This window comes from Lampetra fluviatilis, chromosome 49, assembly GCF_964198595.1.
Source record: "Lampetra fluviatilis chromosome 49, kcLamFluv1.1, whole genome shotgun sequence".
NCBI classification, from domain to species: domain Eukaryota; kingdom Metazoa; phylum Chordata; class Hyperoartia; order Petromyzontiformes; family Petromyzontidae; genus Lampetra; species Lampetra fluviatilis.
In genome coordinates, this window is record NC_136323.1 from 4,804,734 (window position 1) to 4,827,474 (window position 22,741).

Consider the following 22,741-nt stretch of genomic DNA (forward strand, 5'->3'; position numbering starts at 1 on the left):
CTCTCGTGTGCCGTGCCAGCCTTCATAGGTGGTCGCTAACAGCACTTGCCCCAAAAGTCTGTTCAGGCTATACGGGGGATCTTTGTCTTTCTTTTTTGTGCTGTGTGGGCCTTGTGATCCACGTGCATTGAAGAAGGACTTTTTCTCTATCTTGCGCTCAAGCGTCATTGGGTTTGTTTGCTGATGTAACTCACTAACCCCGCGCCTCCGATTCGCATAGTTGGCTACGTACGGTGCGGAAGAAGTTCATTATACATCCATACATACAACTCCCGTGCCCCAGGATTGGTAAAGAAACTGATTCCGAATAGGCCCCGGAAAAGCGCTCGCTGGTGTCCACGTCACGCGTTGTTTCTGTCCCCGCCCGTCCCTCGGTCTCGCAGGACCATCTACACGTCGCCAATCAAGGCGCTGTCCAACCAGAAGTTCCGCGACTTCAAGGCGACGTTCAAGGACGTGGGGCTCCTCACGGGAGACGTGCAGCTACACCCCGAGGCCTCCTGCCTCATCATGACCACCGAGATCCTGCGGTGCGACCCCCTCGACCGCCCGCCCGCCCGCTCGCGCGAATCGCTCGCTCACTCGCTCATGCGGTTACTCACGAGACGATTCGCTCGCTCGCCCGCCGCTCCGTCGTTCACTCGCTTGCCCTTTCATTCAGTTACTGACTCATTCGCTCACATTTTCGCACGCTCATCCGTTCGCTCGCTGCATCCGTTGACTCTTTCATTCGCACACCGACTCATTCGCTCACGTGGTCGCACGCTCGCTCACTTCATCGTTCACTCTCCCACCCGCTCGCCCTTTCATGCGCTCACCGACTCATTTGCTCAACAGGCTCGCATGCACGCTCGCCCACTTGCTTGCTCGCCCACTCGAACACTCACATTGAGAGTGCAGGAAAGCTCCCTTTTAGCCGTATTGATGTGGGAAGGGCGTGGGGCACGGTTTGCGGATCCTATTATCCGGGAACAATGGCTCCTGGATATAGGAAGATAAAACGCGCATTACAGGGTGAATTTGACTTTGCCACCACTTGTCATTTTTTACTCCTCTGCTCCGCGAAGGAGGGTGCGGATAAGAGGATGGATTTCGGAATCTCATCAGATCACTTGTGCCATCTGTTGTCACAAGTGGCGAGATGTTAGCTACCTCACCTGGTATACAGGAAGTCGTGGGTTCGATCCCGACCCTGATGTCTGTATATTAGGAGTTTGCACATCTCTCTCTTTTCGAATCTTCCGGTTTTACACCCAACATTTAGAATCAACATCACGCGTTTAGAGCATTTGGCTGCTATCAATTTCCACGCAATAATCCACTCAGTTGAGCTGTCATCTGTGGCCAGGTCACTCATGAAAGAGAGCTACACAGATTTAAAGCTTTCGTGACTGCAGGGATTCATCTTCCTGGTTCTTTCGGTAAAGTCACGTAGAAGAGAAATAATAAAATAATGAAAATAAAACATACAATTCTCACGACGTTTTGGCCACAACGCAAGCAGCCGTCCTCACGTGAAGAACAGGGCTGTCATTCGGACGCTGTCTTTCCGACAGCCCTGTTCTTCACCTGAGGACGGCTGTTTGCGTTGTGGCCGAAACGTCATGAGAATTGTATTTTATTATGTTGTATTTTTATTGTTTTATTATTTCCCTTCTACGTGACTTTACCGAAAGAACCAAGAAGAAGAGCTACACAGCTCAGTGGGCCTTACCTGGTAAAATAAAAAAGTTTGCTTGAAAGTTTTGCCAGTGCCAGCTGCAACTGCTGTTGCTGCTTCGTTCGCTACAGTTGCTTCTCTTTATTGTTGCTGCTGCTTCTTCTGTTGCTGTTCTCAATTGCTGCTGCTGCTGTTGCCGTTACAGCTCCATGCTGTACAATGGCTCGGACGTGATCCGAGACCTGGAGTGGGTGATCTTTGATGAGGTTCACTACGTTAACGACGCGGAGGTGAGTGGCTGATGGATGTTAACGATAGTGATGACGGCGATGATGGTGGTGACGATGGTGATAACGGTGGTGATGACGGTGGTGATGGTGGTGATGGTGATGTCGGCGGTAATGGCGGTGATGGTGGTGATGATGGTGGTGACGATGGTGATAACGGTGTTGATGATGATGGTGATGATGACGGTGGTGATGACGGTGGTGATGGCGGTGGTGATGGCGGTGATGGTAGTGATGATGGTGATAACAATGTTGATGACGATGATGGTGTTGATGACGGTGATGATGTTGGTGACGTTGGTGACGATGGTGATGACGGTGATGATGATGATGGTGGTGATGATGATGACGGTGATGACAGTGATGATGATGGTGATGATGATCGCGATGGCGATGGAGATGACGATGTAGAGCGACATTACGATGCCGCCGGTTGACGACGTTGAAGATGTCAACGTTAACGACGACGTTGACGACGACCTTGGACGTTAACGTCGACGTTAACGACGGCGGCGTTAACGACGGCGGCGTTAACGATGTGCGCAGAGAGGCGTGGTGTGGGAGGAAGTGCTCATCATGCTGCCGGAACACGTCAACCTCATCCTGCTGAGCGCCACCGTCCCCAACACCCTGGAGTTTGCCGATTGGATCGGGTGAGGAGTGACTTGACGCTCGCAATCCGAATCGGTTGGCCTTCTCTGTGGCAGCAATCATCGCTGCTTTCCTCCCACCCACCCCCCCCCCCCATTGGCTTCAGACTGATACTCTTAGCTTTTTCGGTAAAGTCACATAGGTAAATAATGAAATTAAAATTAATAAAAGTAATAATAGAAATAAAATAATAATAAATCACGACGTTTCGGAGGCAACACAAGTCTCCGTCATCAGGTGGGACCGTCACAGCAAATCTAGCTGTGACTTGTGTTGCCTCCGAAATGTGATTTTTTATTTTTTTATTTCTATTATTACTTTTATTAATTTCATTTTTTACCTACGTGACTTTACCGAAAAAGCTAAGAGTATGAATCCTTGCAAGTCACGAAAGCTTCAAATCTAGAATTAAGACTGATACTGTCACTGCCTTCGCTGTGCCACTGCTCTCTCTCCCACCGCTCTACCACTGCTGTGCCATCGCTGCCTCTGCCACCACCGTCTCCACCACCGCCGCTGTCTCTCCTGCCATCGCTGCCTCTGCCACTTCTGCCTTCGCCATCTCCGCCACCGCTGCTGTCTCCGCCGTCTCTGCTGCAATCGCTGCCTCTGCCGCCGTGCAGACGCACCAAGCGCAAGAAGGTTTACGTGGTGAGCACGGCCAAGCGGCCGGTGCCCCTGGAGCACTTCCTGTACACGGGGAACAGCCAGAAGACGCAGGGGGAGCTCTTCCTGCTGCTCAACTCGGCGGGGACGTTCGCGACGCGGGCCCACGCGGACGCCGTCGAGGCGAAGCGCGAGCGCACGAGCAAGCACGCGCAGAGCTTCGGGGCCAAGCAGCCCGTGCAGGGCGGCGGGCCCAAGCAGGTGCGCGGACGTCCGTGGCGGTAGTGGTGATGGTTGTGATGACGATAGTGGCGATGATTGTGATGACGATGATGATTATGGTGATGTCGATTGTGATGACGATGATGACGATTATGTTGATGATGATTATGATGACAATGGCGATGATGATTGTGATGATGACGACGATGGTGATAAAGATTGTGATGATGACGGTGATTTTGATGATGGCGATGATGACGCCAATGGCGATGATGATTGTGATGATGATGACGGCAATGGTGATGTCGATTGTGATGATGGTGATGACGATGACGATAGTGACGATGATGATAATGGTGATAATGATGACTGTGATGACGATAATGGCGATGATGATTGTGATGATGACGGTGATTATGATGATGGCGATGATGATTGTGATGACAACGACGATGGTGATGTCGATTGTGATGATGGTGATGACGATGATGATTATGGTGATGATGATGACTATGATGACGATGATGGCGATGATGATTGTGATGATGACGACGATGGTGATGGAGATTGTGATGATGACGGTGATTATGATGATGGCGATGATGACGCCGATGGCGATGATGATTGTGATGACAACGACGATGGTGATGTCGATTGTGATGATGGTGATGACGATGATGACGATTATGGCGATGGTGATGATGGCAACGACGATGGTGATGATGATTATGATGATGACGATTATGGTGATGATGACGGCGATTCGAGGCCGGCTCCGTTGAATTTAGAGTTCATGTCGCAGTGGTAACTAACGGCCGTGCCTCACAGCAGCGAGAATCACCTGGGTTCGATTCCAGCCCCGATCACCTTTTGCTGTGTGGGAGTTTGTATATGATGCCCCCACTTCTTGCATGGGTTTCCTCCGGCTTCACCAGTTTCATCACACTGCCACCACCACCACCACCACCATCGTTTCTACCACGACCACCTCTACCACCACCACCACCACCCGCTCTACTACAACCACCTCTACCACCACCACCACCACCCGCTCTACCACGACCACCACCACCACCACTGTCTCTGCTACCACCACCTCCACTACCACCAGCACCGCTGCGACCACTGTCTCCATCACCACCACAAAGAGACAGACAAAGATGCCCCGTATACCCTCCACAGACTGTTGGGGCAAGTGCTGTTAGCGAGTCGCACCTATGAAGGGGTCACCACCACCACTGCACCGATCGCCACCTCCGCCCGCGCGCTGTTCCCGCAGGACAAGGGCGTGTGGCTGTCGCTGCTGGACAGCCTGCGGCGGCGGGACCAGCTGCCCGTGGTGGCGTTCACGTTCTCGCGCAACCGCTGCGACGAGACGGCGTCGGGCCTCACCACGCTGGCGCTCACCACGGCCGCCGAGCAGAGCGAGATCCACGTCTTCTTCCGCAAGTGCATCTCCCGCCTCAAGGGCACCGACCGCAGCCTGCCGCAGGTGGGGGCATGCTGCGGGGAACCTCACCCCGGAGTGGAACTGCTGCTGCATATTCGCTGTTGCAGGGCGACTGTGCAGCAGCAGCACAGGGACGACGACGACGACAACGACGACGACAACGATGACAATGACGACGTACCAGACGGCGAGTCCCCCCGCGAGTAATGTGGTGCAACCACCCCCACCCATCCCACTCCCCCCACCACCACCACCACCGCGCTTGCAGGTGCTGCAGATGGAGATGCTGCTGAAGAGAGGCGTCGGAGTGCATCACAGCGGCATCCTGCCCATCCTCAAGGAGGTGGTGGAGATGCTGTTCTCGCGGGGCCTCGTCAAGGTACCGTGACGACGGGGCGGGCGATGTGAGATGATGGGAGGGCGGTTTCAGTTTTGTTGCCAGAAAAAATGGGTAAACCCCTATTATTATATTTTGGTTCTGGCAGAGGAGGTCTAATGATGTAGATGCTCACCCCGAGCCCTCATTACTTTGATAGCGGCATTGTCTTTGAGCTGTGGACGCCTTTTGGCGTCCTCTGGTCGAGCACCAATTGGGTCGAGGCTCAAAAGAAAGCCGTCCCTTGGTGTGGACCAATCAGTTTCAAGGACAATGCATATATTATCATAGTGTGTTATTTTGTTTGCATTTTTACTGCAAGTATTGTGGTTAATGCAGACATGAATCCTCGTAAAAAGGTTTCAGTTTTGTTGCCAGAATAAAGGGGAAAAACCCTTTTATTAGGGCAGGTGATGTGAGACGATGGGGAGGGCGATGTGATATGAAGACGGGGAGGGCGATGTGATATGATGGGAGGGCGATGTGATATGACGACGGGGCGGGCGATGTGATATGACGAGAGGGCGATGTGAGATGATGGGGAGGGCGATGTGAGATGACGACGGGGAGGGCGATGTGATATGACGTCGGGGCGGGCGCTTGTGTGGTTTGCCGCGCAGGTGCTGTTCGCCACGGAGACGTTTGCGATGGGCGTGAACATGCCGGCCCGCACCGTGGTCTTCGACTCGATCCGCAAGCACGACGGCACCAACTTCCGAGACCTCTCCCCGGGTACCGGCACGCGGTTCATGCGCTTGGCCGGGCAGGCGGTGGTGGTGGCGGTGGCGGTCGTGGTGGCGGTGGCGGTCGTGGTGGCGGTGGCGGTGGTGGCGGTGGCCGCTTGTAATCCTGAAGCGGTGTGGAGGCAGCGGTGGCGAGGGTTGGTGGATGATTGCACGGGGATGTTGTGTGAAATTCCCTTCCCCCCCCCTCCGCCGTGGGCGTCAAGGAGGGTCCGTTACCCCGGCTCGCCTGGCAGAAGGCGGCACAGCAAGAGACGTGGACTCTCCGCCTGCGCCGTCTACATAGCCTAAGCATTATGGGACACTTGGAGTACACAAAACTCCACGTGTGCGAGGGGGCAACACTCGATGCTGTAGCCGACCGTGCTCATCAGAGGTGCGGGAGTTCGGGATTGACTAGGCCTATCATCCCTGTTTGAGGCACCACGGTGGCTAGGAGATGTTATCTCCCTCGCCTGGTATACGGATGGTCGTGGGTTCGATCCCAACCCTGACGCCTATATATATTCAGAGTTTTGCACGTTCTCCCCTTGGTCGCGTGGATTAGAATCTAGCGTTTCAGAGTATTTGACCGCTATAGATTTGCACGTGATTAGCAGCCAACTTCATTGAGCTATCAGTTGTGACCGGGTCGCTTCTGAAAAAGAGCTACAAAGCTCAGTGGGGATTACCTGGTCAAATAAAACATAGCGAGCTAAAATAGTTATTACTGAAGTTATAGGGATTCGTGAACACCTGAGTGGCGAAACTAAACGTGACACGGTGGAGGATGTCTTTTTCTGGTGCGGTCATTTGTTGGCCGGGACTCAGAGCGCCAAATCCTCTCGACTTGGGAATCAGAATCAGAATATTTATAACTGGAGGAATCCGATGAGCTATGAAGCTCTTTTTCACAGATGTCCAGTCGGGGCGGTTAACAACGTTACAACAACAGAATGTACAAGAACACGAGTGCAGAGTACGAGAAAGGTGAACAAATCGCCCAAACGCACACAAATCAAACGAAACCATCCCCATCCTACCACGCAGAGCCCACTGAGGTACGAGCGAATTGTTCACAAGCGACCTGGCCACAAATGATAGCTCAACAAAGTGGCTTATCGTTTGGACATTTATAGCAGCAAATTAATCTCAATAGTCTTAAACGCATGTTTGCAAATGTGGAGGGAAAAAACCGGAGTGCAGTTTCACCACAGCCGGGCGGGCGGTTAAGACCCCAGATCTCGACCCAGCGTTCCAACGGTGTCTGCCATGCGCACCTCCCACAAACCATCCGGCCGCCCGTAACATACGTATGTCGTACGCGTGTGTGCGTGTGAACTTCTTTCGCGCCGTACGTTGACGACCGTGCTAATCGGAGGTGCGGGAGTGTGGGATTAACTCGGCCTGTCTTCCCTCTGTGTTGAAGAGAATGGCAACCACGTTTGTGGAAGGTCAACGGTGCTGTCTCTTCACGGACACATTCACCCCCAGCTGTGTGAATCTGGGATTTCCAGCTCTGGCACGGATTTGAGAGAGGAGATCAGCGCCCCTCTCTCTTGATCTTGAATTAAATGGTTTCGGGAATGTCGAGGGGAGCAGCGGGGGTCTGGACGCGCTGCCTCATCACGTCCTGACCCCCACTGCTCCGTATTTGCCCCTTCCCCACCCCACAACTTGCCAGCCCTTTCACCTGTGGCTGCCCTCCTTGGTCTGTGTCGTTACCCTTTGACCCCGTTTATATATATGTTAAAATTAATCCTCGAGCCCGTGCCCGCCCTGCCTCCCTCCCCCAGGAGAGTACATCCAGATGGCGGGGCGCGCGGGCAGACGCGGACTCGACACCACGGGCATGGTGATCATCCTGTGCAAGATGGGCGTGCCGGAGATGTCCGACCTGCACAAGATGATGCTGGTGAGCGCTGGCGCTGCCACCGCCCCCCTCTGCTGTAGGTGGGCGCTGCGGTGGCTAGGAGATGTTGACTACCTCGCCTGGTGTACAGGAGGTTGTGGGTTCGATCCCGACCCTGACGCCTGCTGCTGTATATTTGGAGTTTGCGTGTCTCTCTCTCATCATCATCACGGTGGCTAGGAGATGTTAATTACCTCACCTGGTATACAGGAGGTTGTGGGTTCGATCCCGACCCTGACGCCTGCTGCTGTATATTTGGAGTTTGTGTGTCTCTCTCTCTCTCATCATCATCATCATGGTGGCTAGGAGATGTTAACTTCCTCGCCTGGTATACAGGAGGTTGTGGGTTCGATCCCGACCCTGACGCCTGCTGCTGTATATTTGGAGTTTGCGTGTCTCTCTCTCTCCCTGTGGTTGCGTGGATTTTTCTCTGGGTCCTCCGTTTTTTTTCGTGATAAGGCGCTTCGTTGAGCTATCATTTGTGATGTCAAGGTCGCTTGTGGTGAAATAAAAAATAAATAGTTTTATAATAGTTTGCGCACGTTTTTTGTGTCTATTTGTACAGGGCAAGCCCACGAAGCTGGAGTCTCAGTTCCGCCTCACGTACACCATGATCCTGAACCTGCTGCGCGTGGAGGCAATCCGCGTAGAGGACATGATGAAGAGGAGCTTCTCCGAGTTCCACACGCGCAAGGACGCGAAGGTTCAACAACCCCCACAACAATAACCGCCATGCGCTACCGAATGGCGGTGACGTCACCGCAGCGCTTGTGCCAGGCTATGTGCACTTTAAGGCCACGTGAGGTGTCGAACGCCCGCTGGCAGGAGGTCACGGGACAGACCCAGGTGCCGTGGGTTGACTGATTCACAGGCACACATGCACACACCTCCGATTTGCACGGTTGGCTACGTACGATGCGAATAAGTTCAACATACATACATACATGAGAAGAGAAAGATCGCCCCTATAGCCTTATTAGCGAGTAGCACCTATGAAGGCTGAACGGCACACGGAGGGGTGGGTGGCCAGCACCACCCCCGGCCGCCTTTGTCTCGCAAATGGCGATGTGTTATCACATTTAAGGTCTGAGTCGACCTAGGGGAGGCCCAGGAACGGTTCAGATAATCGTCACCGGTGTTGGTCGTGAGCAGGAATCGAACTCGGGTCGCCGGGTTCGTAGCGCCGTGTGGAGCACGTATGTGGAGTTACATGTGGAGCATGTGTAGGGCACGTGTGTGGGGTACGTATGGAGCACGTGTGTGGATAACGCGCGTATAGTACGTGTAGACTACGTGTGCATGTCTCATGTGAATGATTATCAAGAGACCACAAGGTGGCAGCGACACTCACAAAGCGACTGTGACCATCCCTCTCTCTACTCCCCTCCATTCCCTGCCCCCCCACGCCCCCTCCACCCCCTCCACCCCCTCCACCCCCCCCCCCCCGCCGCCGCACACAGGAGCACGAGCACAGGGTGCGGCACCTCTCCGCGCGGCTCTCTGGGATGGCGGAGGCCGACTGCTCGGGCCAGCTGTCGGACCTGCCCGAGTACCACGCTTGCGCCCGCCAGTTCGTGGAGCTGCGCGGCGAGGCGCTGCGTGGCGCCGCCGCCACCCCCGCCGGCGCCCGCGCCCTCTCGCCGGGTCGCGTGGTGGTCGCCAACTCGTCCCGCGCGCCCAACTCGCTCGCCGTGCTGCTGCAGGTGCCGCCCTGGGGGGGTCGGGGTTGGGGGCAGAGGTCGCAAACGGGTTTTGATTCCTTACCCGTACCCGGCCGCACCAAGGTCGCAAACGGGTACCCGTACCCGATTGCGACCTCTGGGATGAAGCCATGTTGCAGGCGCGGGTGGGTTGATTCTAGGAACTTGAATTGTGAGAAGAGACAAGACGTTGGGAAATGAGTGACAAACGGTGACTCACCAGTGACTCACGGCCTACCCGTACTCTTACCCGGCCGCACCAGGGTCGCAAATGGGTACCCGTACCCGGCTGGGTACGGGTAGCCGGGTATCGGGTAGGGTACGGGTATCGGGTACCCGGTTGCGACCTCTGGTTTGGGGGGTGGTGCAGGCGGTAGGTCGCTGGGTTTGTAGCGCGGTGCGCTAACCGCTGCGCCACCGATCCCCACTGTGGACCGAGCTGACCGCGCAGAATATTTATTTCTACTGGAGGGATCCTCAATAAATCCGATAGTCCGGCTCTAATAATCGTTGTCATTGTAATGATGTACGTACGTTGAACTTCTTTCGCACCGTACGTCGCCAGCCGTGCTGCTCGGACAACAAACTAAACCCTGAAAAGCAGTTCTAAAGAAATTCGTTTTCAATCTCGATTATTTAAGAAGTGCATCGTTCAAGCGGGCTTCCTAATATCGGAAGACGGCCACAGAAACGCACCTGAAAGCGCACGACGCAGTGACCTCCTCTGTTCGACGGCCAGCCAAAAGCCGCTGCTGCGAGAACGGCCGGAGTTTGCGTGATGGTTTTTGCTCCTTGATGGGACCGGCAAGCTTTTGTGGTTCATTTTGTGGCGTGCACTTTTGTGTACGTAATGAAAGCGACCTGTAATGCGTTCGTACGGCAACCAATGCAGCTGTACGAGCAGCGGGACTGCGTATGTACTGTGTTGAGTTTCGATTTAAAGCTTTCGTGACTGCAGGGATTCATCTTCTTGGTTTTTTCGGTAAAGTCACGTAGAAGGGAAATAATACAATAAAAATAAAACATAATAAATTACAATTCTCACGACGTTTCGGCCACAACGCAAGCAGCCGTCCTCAGGTGAAGAACAGGTCTTAATTCAGACGCTGTCTTTCCGACAGACCTGTTCTTCCCCTTAGGACGGCCGCTTGCGTTGTGGCCGAAACGTCGTGAGAATTATTTTATTACGTTTTATTTTTATTATTTTATTATTTCCCTTCTACGTGACTTTACCGAAATAACCAAGAAGATACTGTGTTGAACTTCTTTCGCACCGTACGTAGCCCACCGTGCTAACCGCGCGTGCGTTCCGGCGACTCCGTGCCGTTTTTTTTATTATTATTTTTTTTCTCCTCTCTCTCCCCCAGGTGTCCACGGAGGCCGGCGGGTCGCGGTCGTACACGGCGCTCGTGCTCTGTGAGCAGAAGCTGGCGGCCGAGGGAGGGGGGGCAGCCCCCCTCCGCCCTCCTCCGCCCCCTCCGGCGCCAACTCCGGACCACCTGCTGGCCACCAAAGTGTTCGTGCCCGAAGGTACGAGAGCCTCCCTCCCTCCGTCCCTCCCGTAGTCGTCGTCATCGTAATCAGGCGTGGTCTGTCCTGCGGCTGGATGAAGGCCTCGCCCAAGCCATCGCCATCTCTCGCGGTCTCCTGATGTTGCGACGATGCTTCCAGCTGTCTCCATCATGATCGTGGTCATCGTCGTTGTCGTCGTGATCATCACCACCACCCCCCACCACCCCCCCCCCCCACCTGCCCCGTACCCGGCGTACAGGGGCGTGCGGTCACTCGGTGGAGAAGCTGCGAATCGACGACATCGTCGTGATTGCGGACCGCGCGCTCAAGATCAGCCCCGAGAAAATCATCGACGACTTCAACAAGAGGCAGATCCCGCGATTCAGGTGGGCCCTGTGTGAGTGGGGCGGCTGCTGCGATGACGTTACCGTGCGACGATTCGAATGATTGCCACGATTCAGGATCGCGATTCGACTCGTGGTTCGATTAATTTTATTCGTAATAATAACAACAGCCTGGTGTCAAGTACAGTCAAATCAGAATCTAAATATTTGTTTATACTGGAGGAATCCGATGAGCTATAAAGTTATTTTTCACAGAAGGTGACATCAACAAGTAATAGAAAAACACAATAGGAGTGCAAAGTATAGGAAAGATTAACACATCACTGAAAAGAATATTCAAATAAAACTAAACTAATTTTTTTTTATCTCACAAGGTAAGGCCCATTGAGGTATTAGCTTACTTTTCAGAAGTGCCTGGCCACAAATTGTAGCTCAACGTAGTGGCTTATCGTGTGAACATTTACAGCGGCACAATAATCAAAACGCACGCGTCTAAATGTAGAGGGGAAAAACCGGAGCACCCGGAGAAAACAAATCCATGACCGCTTCCCCCTAACTTACACGGGATGGGGAGGCCTTCATCCAGCAGTGGATTGACTAAGGGCTGCAGATGTACACGTGGCAGAGGTCGCAACCGGGTACCCGATACCCGTACTCTACCCAATACCCGGCTACCCGGCCGGGTACGGGTACCCGTTTGCGACCCTGGTGCGGCCGGGTACGGGTAGACCGTGAGTCACTGGTGAGTAACCGTTTGTCACTCATTTCCTAACGTCTTGTCTCTTCTCACAATTCAAGTTCCTAGAATCAACCCACCCGCGCCTGCAACATGCCTTCATCCCAGAGGTCGCAATCGGGTACCCTACCCGATACCCGGCCGGGTACGGGTAGCCGGGTATCGGGTAGGGTACGGGTACCCGTTTGCGACCCTGGTGCGGCCGGGTACGGGTAAGGAATCAAAACCCGTTTGCGACCTCTGACACGCGGTGATGTGGGACGATTGTTGGTGGCTATTTTGGACGGGCTGTGAAATGTCGTTTTATCCATCGGGTTCATGTATACTTTTGAGACTAATATGTCTTATCGTTTTGCGTTAGTTCCGTCCATCTAACACGCGGTCACGATGACTGGTAAAGGCGATCCGACACGAACGACACTTTTAGTGCAAAGCCACTTTGCAATTAAGCACTCGGCCTGCGTGTTAGTTTTGTCCGTCTGTCACGCTGGGCCACGGTAATTCTCATATATGTATATTTGTCCAACTTCTGTCGCACGAGTACGCAGCCACCCGTGCTAATCGGAGCTGCGTAAAGTTGATTTTGTACGAACTATTCTTTATTGTGATGCCCCATTGCTGTTAGGGACTCGCTCTACTCGTTCTGTCCATCTGCAACAGTGGGCTAAAGATGACTCTCGTAACAGTGATCCGATACGAACGATACTTTCGTGTAAAGCCCCGTTGCTGTTTGGGACTTGCCCTACGCGTTAGTGCTGTCCGTCTGTAGCACTGGGCCACGATGGCTCTCGTAACGGTGATCCGATACGAACGATACGTTTGTGCAAAAGCCGCGGCGCTGCCGGGGACTCGCGCACGACAGAAAACCCTGGTCGTGGCGTCGATCGCGACGTTTACCCCCCCGCCCCCACTACACCCCACCCCCACCCCCCAAAAACGTGGAGACGCACGCGTTGACTCGCGTCGCCCTTCCAGGAGCGACCCGCCCGGCCAGTCGGTAACCACGGCGACACAGGAGCTGATGCGTCTGGCTGAGGCGGCGGCCGCCGGTGGCGGCGGCGGCAGTGGGGCCCTGAGGCCCCTGGACCCCGTGAACGACCTCCACGCCAAGGAGGCCGACGCGGTGGAGGCGAGCATGCGGGCACGCGTCCTCGCTGAGAGGATCCCACGCTTCACCTGCACGGCCAGCCCCAAGTTCCAGTCGCAGGTGAGAGAAACGGAGAGAGCGGGAGAGAGTGGGAGGGAGTGAGAGAGAGGGGGAGTGAGTGGGAGGGAGTGAGAGAGAGTGGGAAGGAGTGAGAGAGAGGGAGTGCAGACTCAGAGATATGGAACTGAGACCCCCAGCGGCTCGCTTACCCGCTCACTCACACGCTCACCCACTCACTCACCCTCTCACTCACATGCTCACCTACTCACTCACTCACCCGCTCACCCCCTCGCCCACCCGCTCGCTCGCACGCTCACCCACTCGCACGCTCACCCACTCACACGCTCACCCACTCGCACGATCACCCACTCACACGCTCACCCACTCACTCACACGCTCACTCACACGCTCACCTACTCACTCACCTACTCACTCACACCCAGCCGCTCACCCAGTTGCTCACCCAGACGCTCACCCAGACGCTCACCCTTTGATGTTCGTGCTGTAAGATCCCGGTGTAGTTCAATAAACCTGGAGCAAAAAACAAAAGAGGGGGAGAGAGAGGGGGAGTGAGAGGGAGGGAGAGAGAGGGAGGGAGAAGGAGGGGGGAGAGAGATGGAGCGAGAGGGAGGGAGAGAGCGGAAGGGAGGGAAAGTGAGCGCAAGAGTGAGTGAGAGAAGGTCGAAGAGACAGAGAGTGAGAGAGGGAAAGACTCTTCCCTCTCGAGAAATCGACTCGCTCCGAGAAGGTCCGTTTCATTTTCCGCTTGCATCCCCTCCTCTGTAACGGCTGCTCGCTAATGGCACCGGGCCGTACTTTACCGCGTGTCTCTGCAGTACGCTCGCATGGAGGAGCGGTCGCGCGTTGAGAGGGAGCTCTCGCATGTCAAGTTCCTCATGTCCGACCAGAGCCTGCACCTCCTGCCCGAGTACCACCAGCGCATCCAGGTGCCTGTGCCGTGCGTCTCCCTGTCCGTCACACAAATGTGCGTGTGTGTGCGCCTCTACTCCTATGGGGAACGGCGGTGGAGTGGTTATCACGCGGCGTTACGGACCCGGCGACCCGCGTTCGATTCCCGCTCGCTGCCGACACCGGTGACGATTATCTCAACGGGTCCTCGGTCTCCCCTAGGTCGACTCAGACCTTAAATGAGTACCTGGAGCGGTGTGTAAAAATCGTCACTAGGGAGACAAAGGTGGTCGGGCGTGGTACTGGCCACCCCACCCCCCGTGTGTGTCATGTCAGCCTTCATCGGTGCTCGTGAACGGTACTTGCCCCAACGGTCTATTTCAGAATATACTAGGGTTCTTTGTCTGTGGGCCTTGGCTGGAGGGCCATTCATGGGGGGGGGGTGTGGGGCCCGGGGCAAATCCCACCGTGTCAGTCCCCCCGACGCCTTCAAGCTGCACCGGAAGTATGACATCCGTAACAGCGAAGCGCGGGACTCAGGGCGGTCGCCCCGATTCTCCGTACCCTCAGCGACCGCTCTGGTCGTAGCCGCCACCTTTAAACGTCGCCACTGCCGCCCCCCCTCTCGTTGACACCTCCCCCCGCCGACCCTCCGCTGCAGGTGCTCAAGCAGCTGGGCTACCTGGACGAGTCGTGCGCCGTGCAGCTCAAGGGCCGCGTGGCGTGCGAGGTGAGCAGCCACGAGCTGCTCGTCACCGAGCTCGTGTTCGAGAACGCGCTCTCCGAGCTGGCGCCGGAGGAGATTGCCGCGCTGCTCTCCTGCCTCGTGTTCCAGCAGAAGACGCGCACGGAGCCCACGCTCACGCCCACACTCAAGCAGGTGCCCGCCCGCCCGCTCGGTCACCCGCTCGCTCGTCCCTCCCCCTATTGGCCCGCTCGTTCCTACTCGGCTCGTTGGGTTGATCCCGCTCTGAAGCTTTCGTGACTGCAAGGATTCATACATCTTAATGACTTTCATTTTGAAATCCTTTATATTAAGTTCGCTTGCTTGCTTAGGACCGTGCAAATCTTTCGGTCGTTTTTTAACCCACTTCCTGTGATCCAATCGAGCTGACATTTTGCACACAGACTCGTTGTGCGTGGCAATTAATGTTCGTGAAAATTTTTTTCCAAACTTTTACACTTTTTAGGACAAAAATATTATATTTAATTACCAATTGCTTAATGGTGCAATGCAATCATCTGACCCATAGGTGGCAGCCATCTCAAGCCAGAGGACGAGAGGACTCTAGTCGCCACGCATGTAAAGGATTTATAGTGAAAAACTTTGTTTTTACTGGTTATACTTATTACCTGTTATGTCTCCACTCGGTAGTTGCACTCTCAATTAAAATGTTGCGAGGTTACTTAATACTGTGAGGTGGTCAGCATAGTGCATAAATGGATTCTTCAATCCGTATGTGCGAAGCTGTTGTATAAATTCCACATTCCTATGACAGGGGCAAAACCATCCACACAGCAACAGCAACCAATGTTGCTTCATAGTTATAATTAAGATAATAGTTAAGTAACTCTAGATTTGAAGTTTTCGTGACTGCAAGGGTCCATACTCTTTGGCTATTTCGGTAAAGTCACGTAGGTAAAAAATGAAATTAAAATGAATAATAACAGCAAATCTGGCTGTGACGGTCCCACCTGATGACGGAGACTTGTGTTGCCTCCGAAACGTCGTGATTTTTGATTATTTAATTTTTATTAATTTTTATTTCATTTTTTCCTACGTGACTTTACCGAAAAAAACTAAGAGTATTGATCCCGCTCGCTCGCCCACGGCGCCAGCCTCCGGCCCGTCTCCCTTGATCACTCGCCCATTTGCTCGCCTGCTTGTCCAATCGCCTCTCGCCCAATCCCTCGCTTGCTTGTAAGAATCACTCGCTCTCTGAGTTGTTCACCCGCTTGTCCAATCAATCACTCACTCACTCGCGGTCTCGACCTTGACGCCTCTATACAGTATTTGGAGCTTGCATGTTCTCCCCGTGTGTCGTGTGGATTTTTTTACGGGTCCTCTGGTTTTTCCGTCCACATTTCGAATCAACATCACGCGTTTAGAGTAATTGGTTGCTATATATTTCCACGTCATGATAAGCCACTTGGTTGAGCTATCATTTGTGGCCAGGTCGCTTCTGAATAAGAGCTACATAGCTCAGCAGGGCCTTACCTGGTAAATAAAAATAGTTGATAGTTTAGTTTACAGTATCTGCGTTTGCGTGCGTGCGTTTGCGTGCGTGCGATTGACAGGGCGTGGAGCGAATCCGCGGCGTGGCGGAACGCATCGCCCTGCTGCAGCGTGAGTGTGGAATCTCAGAGTCGGTGGAGGATTTTGTGGATCAGTACAAGTTCGGCCTGGTCGAGGTCGTGTACGAGTGGGCCCGTGGCATGGTGAGAGACGCGGTGAAACAAATATACAGTTTGTGCCCACAAAATGTTAGGGGTGTGTTTATCCCGATCCTGACGATGTATTTGAAGTTTGCATGTTCTACCCACGGTCGCGTGGAGGTTTTCTCCGGATCCTCCACATTTAGAAACATGCGTTTAGAGTATTTGGCTGCTATAAACAGTCCACATCAGCAACTTCATTGGGCTCCTGAAAAAATCTGTATAACTCAATGTGCCTTACCTGGTAAAACCAAAATACTTTATAGTACATTTTTTTTTTTACGAATGTTCAAACCGACTTCCACTAACATAAATGCATGATGCACGAATTCTCTTTTGAAATTAATTTAGGACTTTTTTTTTGCTGGCGTGTGCAAGCTGTTGGGCATTTATCAGTTATGTTTTGCTGTATGTATGCGTGTTGAACTTATTTCGCATCGTACCGTTTGCAGCCAACCATGCTGATCGGAGGTGCGGATTGTTGTCCCAATTCTCATTCGGAGTTCTTGTTCGAGTTTTGTAAAAACGACAGATTTGATGCGAACCCCCACTGGGAGAAAAAAAAAATAGATATTGAGAATAATCATAATAGATCAAATATTAACTTAACAAATTAATTATTCAAACAAAAATCATGCCAGTGTTAGAATAAAATAAATCACCCTGTGTGTCCTGACGTTTGGGCCACCATGTACAAATTTCATTCTATTGTTTTGTATGGCAGAGCATTGCCAAAGAAATGAGACACCACCACTACCAATGCAGTCCATAATTGTTGTTGTTAGGGGCCAGAGTTGGGCACAGCGAGTTTGTCGCGTGAGCACATCTCTGTGGCCTCCTCATCCTGGAGCCACAAGACCACGCTGATGGGAAGACCGTGTCAAAGACTTAGGGCCGTAACAGAAAAGTCCCCTTTTTCATGCCAATACTGTCTCTTTCCCCTGTCTGTGATACCACCACCACTCAACTCACTCACCGCTACCGCCACCATCTTCCCCACCATCATCACCACCGCCAACACCATCACCACCACCATCATCCCCATCACCATCTTGACCACTGCTGCCTCAACTACCGCCACTACCATCACCACCGGCAACACCATCACTGCCACCACACTCATCATCATCATTACTACCACTGTGACCACTGACACCATCACCGCTGCTGCCTCTGCGACCGCCATCACCACCGCCACCTCCGCTATTATCCCCATCACCACCTTGATCCCCGCCACCAACACTGCTGTCTCCACTACCGCCACCACGACCACCGCCATCATCATCACCGCCATCATAATGATCACCACCACCATCATCACAACTGCCACCACCATGACCACCACAACCACTGCCACGACCATCACCACCACCACCATGAACCGTCACCATTACCATTACCGCTACCACCGCCATCATCATCACCACCATCATCATCACCGCCATCATCATCACCGCCATCATAATGATCACCACCACCATCATCACAACTGTCACCACCATGACCACCACAACCACCACAACCACCATCACCACCACCACTATGAACCGTCACCATTACCGCCACCGCCACCCACCGCCACCCAACGCCACCCACCGCCACCCACCGCCACTCACCGCCACTCACCGCCACCCACCGCCACCCACCGCCACCCACCGCCCTAGCCGTTTGCGGAGATTGCGCGGCTCACGGACGTACAGGAGGGGGTGGTGGTGCGCTGCGTCCAGCGGCTGCACGAGGCGTGCCGGGACGTGCGGGGAGCGGCGCGCGTCATCGGGGACCCCATCCTGCGCGACAAGATGGAGCGGGCGTCGGACGCCATCAAGCGCGATATCGTGTTCGCCGCCAGCCTCTACACGCAGTGACCCTGCGTTGCTGCTGCTGCTGCTGCCGCCATTGCATCATGTACCATATTCCCCCAACCACACATCCCACTTTCTCCAACTTTGAATTAGTTTTGCCCTTATCCTTTCCAGATGATGCGATGGTGTGGACGCCGCGCTTATTGTCTTGAGATATTGTCCACATTTGGAAAAATGTAATTGTCTGTAAATGTTCGTCGCCCCTTCTGCCCCCCCCCCACCTCTTGCGGCTTTGCTATTTTTGACTGCCGCCATCATCGCCCGTCCCCTCTGAGGGCCGCCGGGCCTGTACGTACACAGATGCCCCCCCCCCCGACCTGCCTGTGTATGCCAGTGGCGTAGCGTGGGTTGGCACGGCCCCTGGTGCAAAGGAATGAAAATGTGCCTCTCGTGTCTAACGCGGTAAACATGTGGTTGGAACGTCTGGCCCAACGTTCTGCGTTCCATGGTGGGGCTCCTCGGTGGCGAGATGTTAACTACCTCACCTGGTATACAGGCATAGGCGGAGCCAGTGGTGATCGAAATCTCTAATTTCGATCGAATCATTGGGGTTTATTAGTAATAAATCGGCATTTTGCGACCCTCACTGCCACTGTGTAGCATATTACGTGCCAGGGATGATAGGACAATAATCTGAGTCCGTAATTGGCAATAAGTAACGGCAAAGCGGTTATAAATGACTCAGAATTGTGCGCAGTTGCGTATACAGTACACGACTTCCCTGAAGGCATCAACACCTTCAGCAATCACGATGCCGATCACACAACGCGGTTCGAAATCGACCCTCGATCGATGGTTGCGCCATCGCCGCACACGTGTCGAATGAAAAGCAAGGGACAAGTCCTTACTAACAACTCACTTACTAACAACTCCTATAATTTTTCATTGCTGGAGGGGTTTCCCCCTCCTACCTGAAAATCCTGGCTCCGCCATTGTATACAGGAGGTCGTGGGTTCAATCCCGACCTTGATGCCTGTGTATGTGGCGTTTGCATGTTCTCCCCGTGGTCGCGTGGATTTTTCTCCGGTTCCTCCGTTGTTTTTTTTTTCCCCTCCACATTTTTAGAATGAACACGCGTCTCGAGTATTTGGCTGCTAAACATTTCCACGCGACAAGCCACTTCGTTGAGCTGTCATTTGTGGCCAGGACACTTCTGAAAAAGAACTAGAAGGCTCAGTGGGCCTTACCTGGTAAAAGAAAAAATAGTTTAGTGTTTACTGCGTCATTTCTCTCCCCCCCCCCCTCTCTGCATAGGCCGGTGTCTGGGCCTCTCCCGCCTGTGGGGGGGCCCTAGTGTAGATGCACAGCCTGGCACACTCGATAGCTACGCCACTCATGTACTTACTGCACCCTGACAGCACTTGGTATGCGCAGTGTGCCTTATTGTATTTGCAGTCGAGGCTTGCTGAAGAAGGTAATAAACCACACTGCAAATGGGTGACAGAGTTTGTCATTATTTTGAGCGGTGCGAGTGGTTTACATCAAAACGTAGATGGTTAATAATGTGTAAGAATTGAAACGGTTACTTAACTCTTTGGTTTTTGCGGTAAAGTCACGTAGGTAAAAAATAAAATTTAAATAAATTAAATCACGACGTTTCGGAGGCAACACAAGCTTCCGTCTTCAGGTGGCACCGTCACAGCAAAATTACTGTCACTTGATACGGCAATTTTTATTTTATTTTTTACCTACGCGACTCTACCGAAAAAGCCAAATAAGAGTATGGACCCTTGTAGTCACGAAAACTTCAAATCTAGAGTTACTTAACTAATATCTTAATTATAATTATGAAGCAACATTGGTTGCTGTGTGGATGGTCTTGCCCCTGTCATAGGAATGTGGAATTTATACAACAGCTTCGCACATATGGATTCAAGAATCCATTTATGCACTGCTAGCCACCGCAGTATTAAGCAACCTCGCAACATTTTAATTTTGAGTGCAACTACCGAGTGGAGACATAACAGGTAAAAATGAAAGTCATTAAGACGAAAAATTTAAATATGAAAAAGCGAATAAAGTCCTGCAAACATTTGTGATCGTTAGAACATTGTACTTGCAATACAGTGATCATCAGTTCAATCTCCCGGAAAGGAAGTTTTGGGGGAAAAAAAGTTCAACCATCCCCACCTCTGTCCACCCAGCAGGGTACATGGGTACAGGGCAGTCAGTCGGCAGGTCACGTGTGGTGGGGTCAGGGGCCGTCCATAAATGACGTCACGCACCCTGGGGTGGGGGGGGGGGTTGAGAAATGTGACGTTACATCAAAATGCGCAACTTTAAATAAATATAGACAACACGTTCTACTTGATTAAATAGAGTTTTTAATAATTGTTTTCTACAGCAGAGTGCAGCGCCACATTAAATACGCACTACAATGACAACAGTTTAAAGCGATTTGAAGCATGTTTTATTTTTTGTAGGGGGGGGGGGCAGAGCTTTGTGACGTCATATTTGAGGGGGGGGGTCTAACTTTTTGTGACGTTGTGTGACGAAGGGGGGGGGGGTCAAAAATCGTCCAAAATCGCGTGACGTCATTTATGGACGGCCCCTAAAACGTGGGCAGCCAAATACTTTACATCTCCATTCTGCCATCTGTCCGCGGTGAAACTGACGATTAAAATCACAAAAGTTTAAGCGTGAATGTAATTTTACAATTGTTGTTACATCATGGGACCTTTGTTAGTGCCAAAATATGAGAAGAGGTTTTCCCCTTTTTTCTGGCAATAAAACAGTTGTGTTGAGATATATATTCTTAGTTCTTTCGGTAAAGTCACGTAGAAGGGAAATAATAAAATAATATAAATATAATATATAATAATATAAATATAATATCTATAACATTTATTTTATTTTATTATTTCCCTTCTAATGTAAATATATTATATATATAATATTTATATTATTATATATTAAATTTATATTAATTTATTATTTCCCTTCTACATGACTTTACCGAAAGAACCAAGAATATGAATCCCTGCAGTCACGAAAGCTTTAAATCGAAATTTAGGTGTTGAGATGTTTAAACACCAAACTGAAACCTTTTACAAGGAAGCATGTCTGCATTAACCACAATACTTGTGGTCAGAATGCAAAAAAAACATACTTTGAAAATCTTGATTTGAAGCTTTCATGACTGCAGGAATCCATACTGTTTGGTTCTTTCGGTAAAGTCACGTGGGTATAAAAATAAAATAAATGACGACGTTTCGGGCGCAACACAAGCGGCCGTCATCAGGTGAGAAAGCGTGGTCTGCTGATGAGGCAGACTGTTTTAAAAGGTTTGAAATGGGTGTAACCCAAGGGTCATAAAGAAGTGGGCGGGGCTAGTAATGTTAATGTGAGAAATTAGCATGATATTAATGTGCTTTTAATGTTTAAAATAAATAAATAAAATCCCTCTGGTTTGACATCGAGTTCCGGGCGGTAACGGCGCGGTCGCCATGGCAGCGGCGTGCCGTGTGACGTCACGCATGCCGGGGGCCACTGATATGTTTTTTTCGTCTTTGCTTCTTTCTCTTCGCCTCTCTCTTTTTTTTCTCTTCACTTCTTTCTCTCTTTTTTCTTCGCTTATTTCTCTTTTTTATCTTCGCTTATTTCTTTTCGTCGCATGTGGTTTTAATATTTAAAATAAAATAAATCCCTCTGTTTTGACATAAAGCTCTTGGCGTTAACGGCCCGGTCGCCAAGGCAGCGGCTTGCAGGCTGACGTCACGCATTCCGGGGGGCCCACATGTTTTTTTTCGTCTTCGCTTCTTTCTCTTTTTTTTATCTTCGCTTCTTTCTCTTCGCTTTTTAAAAAACTTCGCTTATTTCTCTTCGTCGCCTGAGGTTTTAATATTTAAAAGAAAAAAAATCCCTCTGGTTTGACATCGAGTTCCGGGCGGTAACGGCGCGGTCGCCATGGCAGCGGCGTGCCGAGTGACGTCACGCATGCCGGGGGGCCACTGATATTTTTTTTCGCCTTTGCTTCTTTTTCTTCGCGTCTCTCTCTTTTTTCTCTTCACGTCTTTCTCTCTTTTTTCTTCGCTTTTTTTTCTTTTTTTTTATCTTCGCTTCTTTCTTTTCGTCGCATGTGGTTTTAATATTTAAAAGAAAAAAAAATCCCTCTGGTTTGACATCGATCTCCGGGCGGTAACGGCGCGGTCGCCATGGCAGCGGCGTGCCGGGTGACGTCACGCACCCCGGGGGCGGGGCCTCCCTCTG

General features: G+C 52.0%; 1 protein-coding gene across 1 annotated transcript in view; it reads left to right on the forward strand.

The window, feature by feature from the left end:
• The window catches only part of SKIC2 (SKI2 subunit of superkiller complex), a 29,518-nt gene extending 9,560 nt beyond the window's left edge, over positions 1–19,958 (forward strand). The window contains exons 11-27 of the mRNA XM_078877981.1: positions 384–530; positions 1,866–1,950; positions 2,494–2,600; positions 3,222–3,465; positions 4,706–4,918; positions 5,145–5,255; positions 5,873–5,984; positions 7,771–7,889; positions 8,452–8,589; positions 9,347–9,589; positions 10,954–11,116; positions 11,358–11,484; positions 13,154–13,385; positions 14,162–14,272; positions 14,896–15,114; positions 16,533–16,673; positions 18,335–19,958. Of these exons, the coding sequence (XP_078734107.1) occupies positions 384–530; positions 1,866–1,950; positions 2,494–2,600; positions 3,222–3,465; positions 4,706–4,918; positions 5,145–5,255; positions 5,873–5,984; positions 7,771–7,889; positions 8,452–8,589; positions 9,347–9,589; positions 10,954–11,116; positions 11,358–11,484; positions 13,154–13,385; positions 14,162–14,272; positions 14,896–15,114; positions 16,533–16,673; positions 18,335–18,535 (2,713 nt within the window). The 3' untranslated portion in view covers positions 18,536–19,958. The remainder of the gene's footprint in view (positions 1–383; positions 531–1,865; positions 1,951–2,493; positions 2,601–3,221; positions 3,466–4,705; positions 4,919–5,144; positions 5,256–5,872; positions 5,985–7,770; positions 7,890–8,451; positions 8,590–9,346; positions 9,590–10,953; positions 11,117–11,357; positions 11,485–13,153; positions 13,386–14,161; positions 14,273–14,895; positions 15,115–16,532; positions 16,674–18,334) is intronic.
• Positions 19,959–22,741: the final 2,783 nt, after the last annotated feature.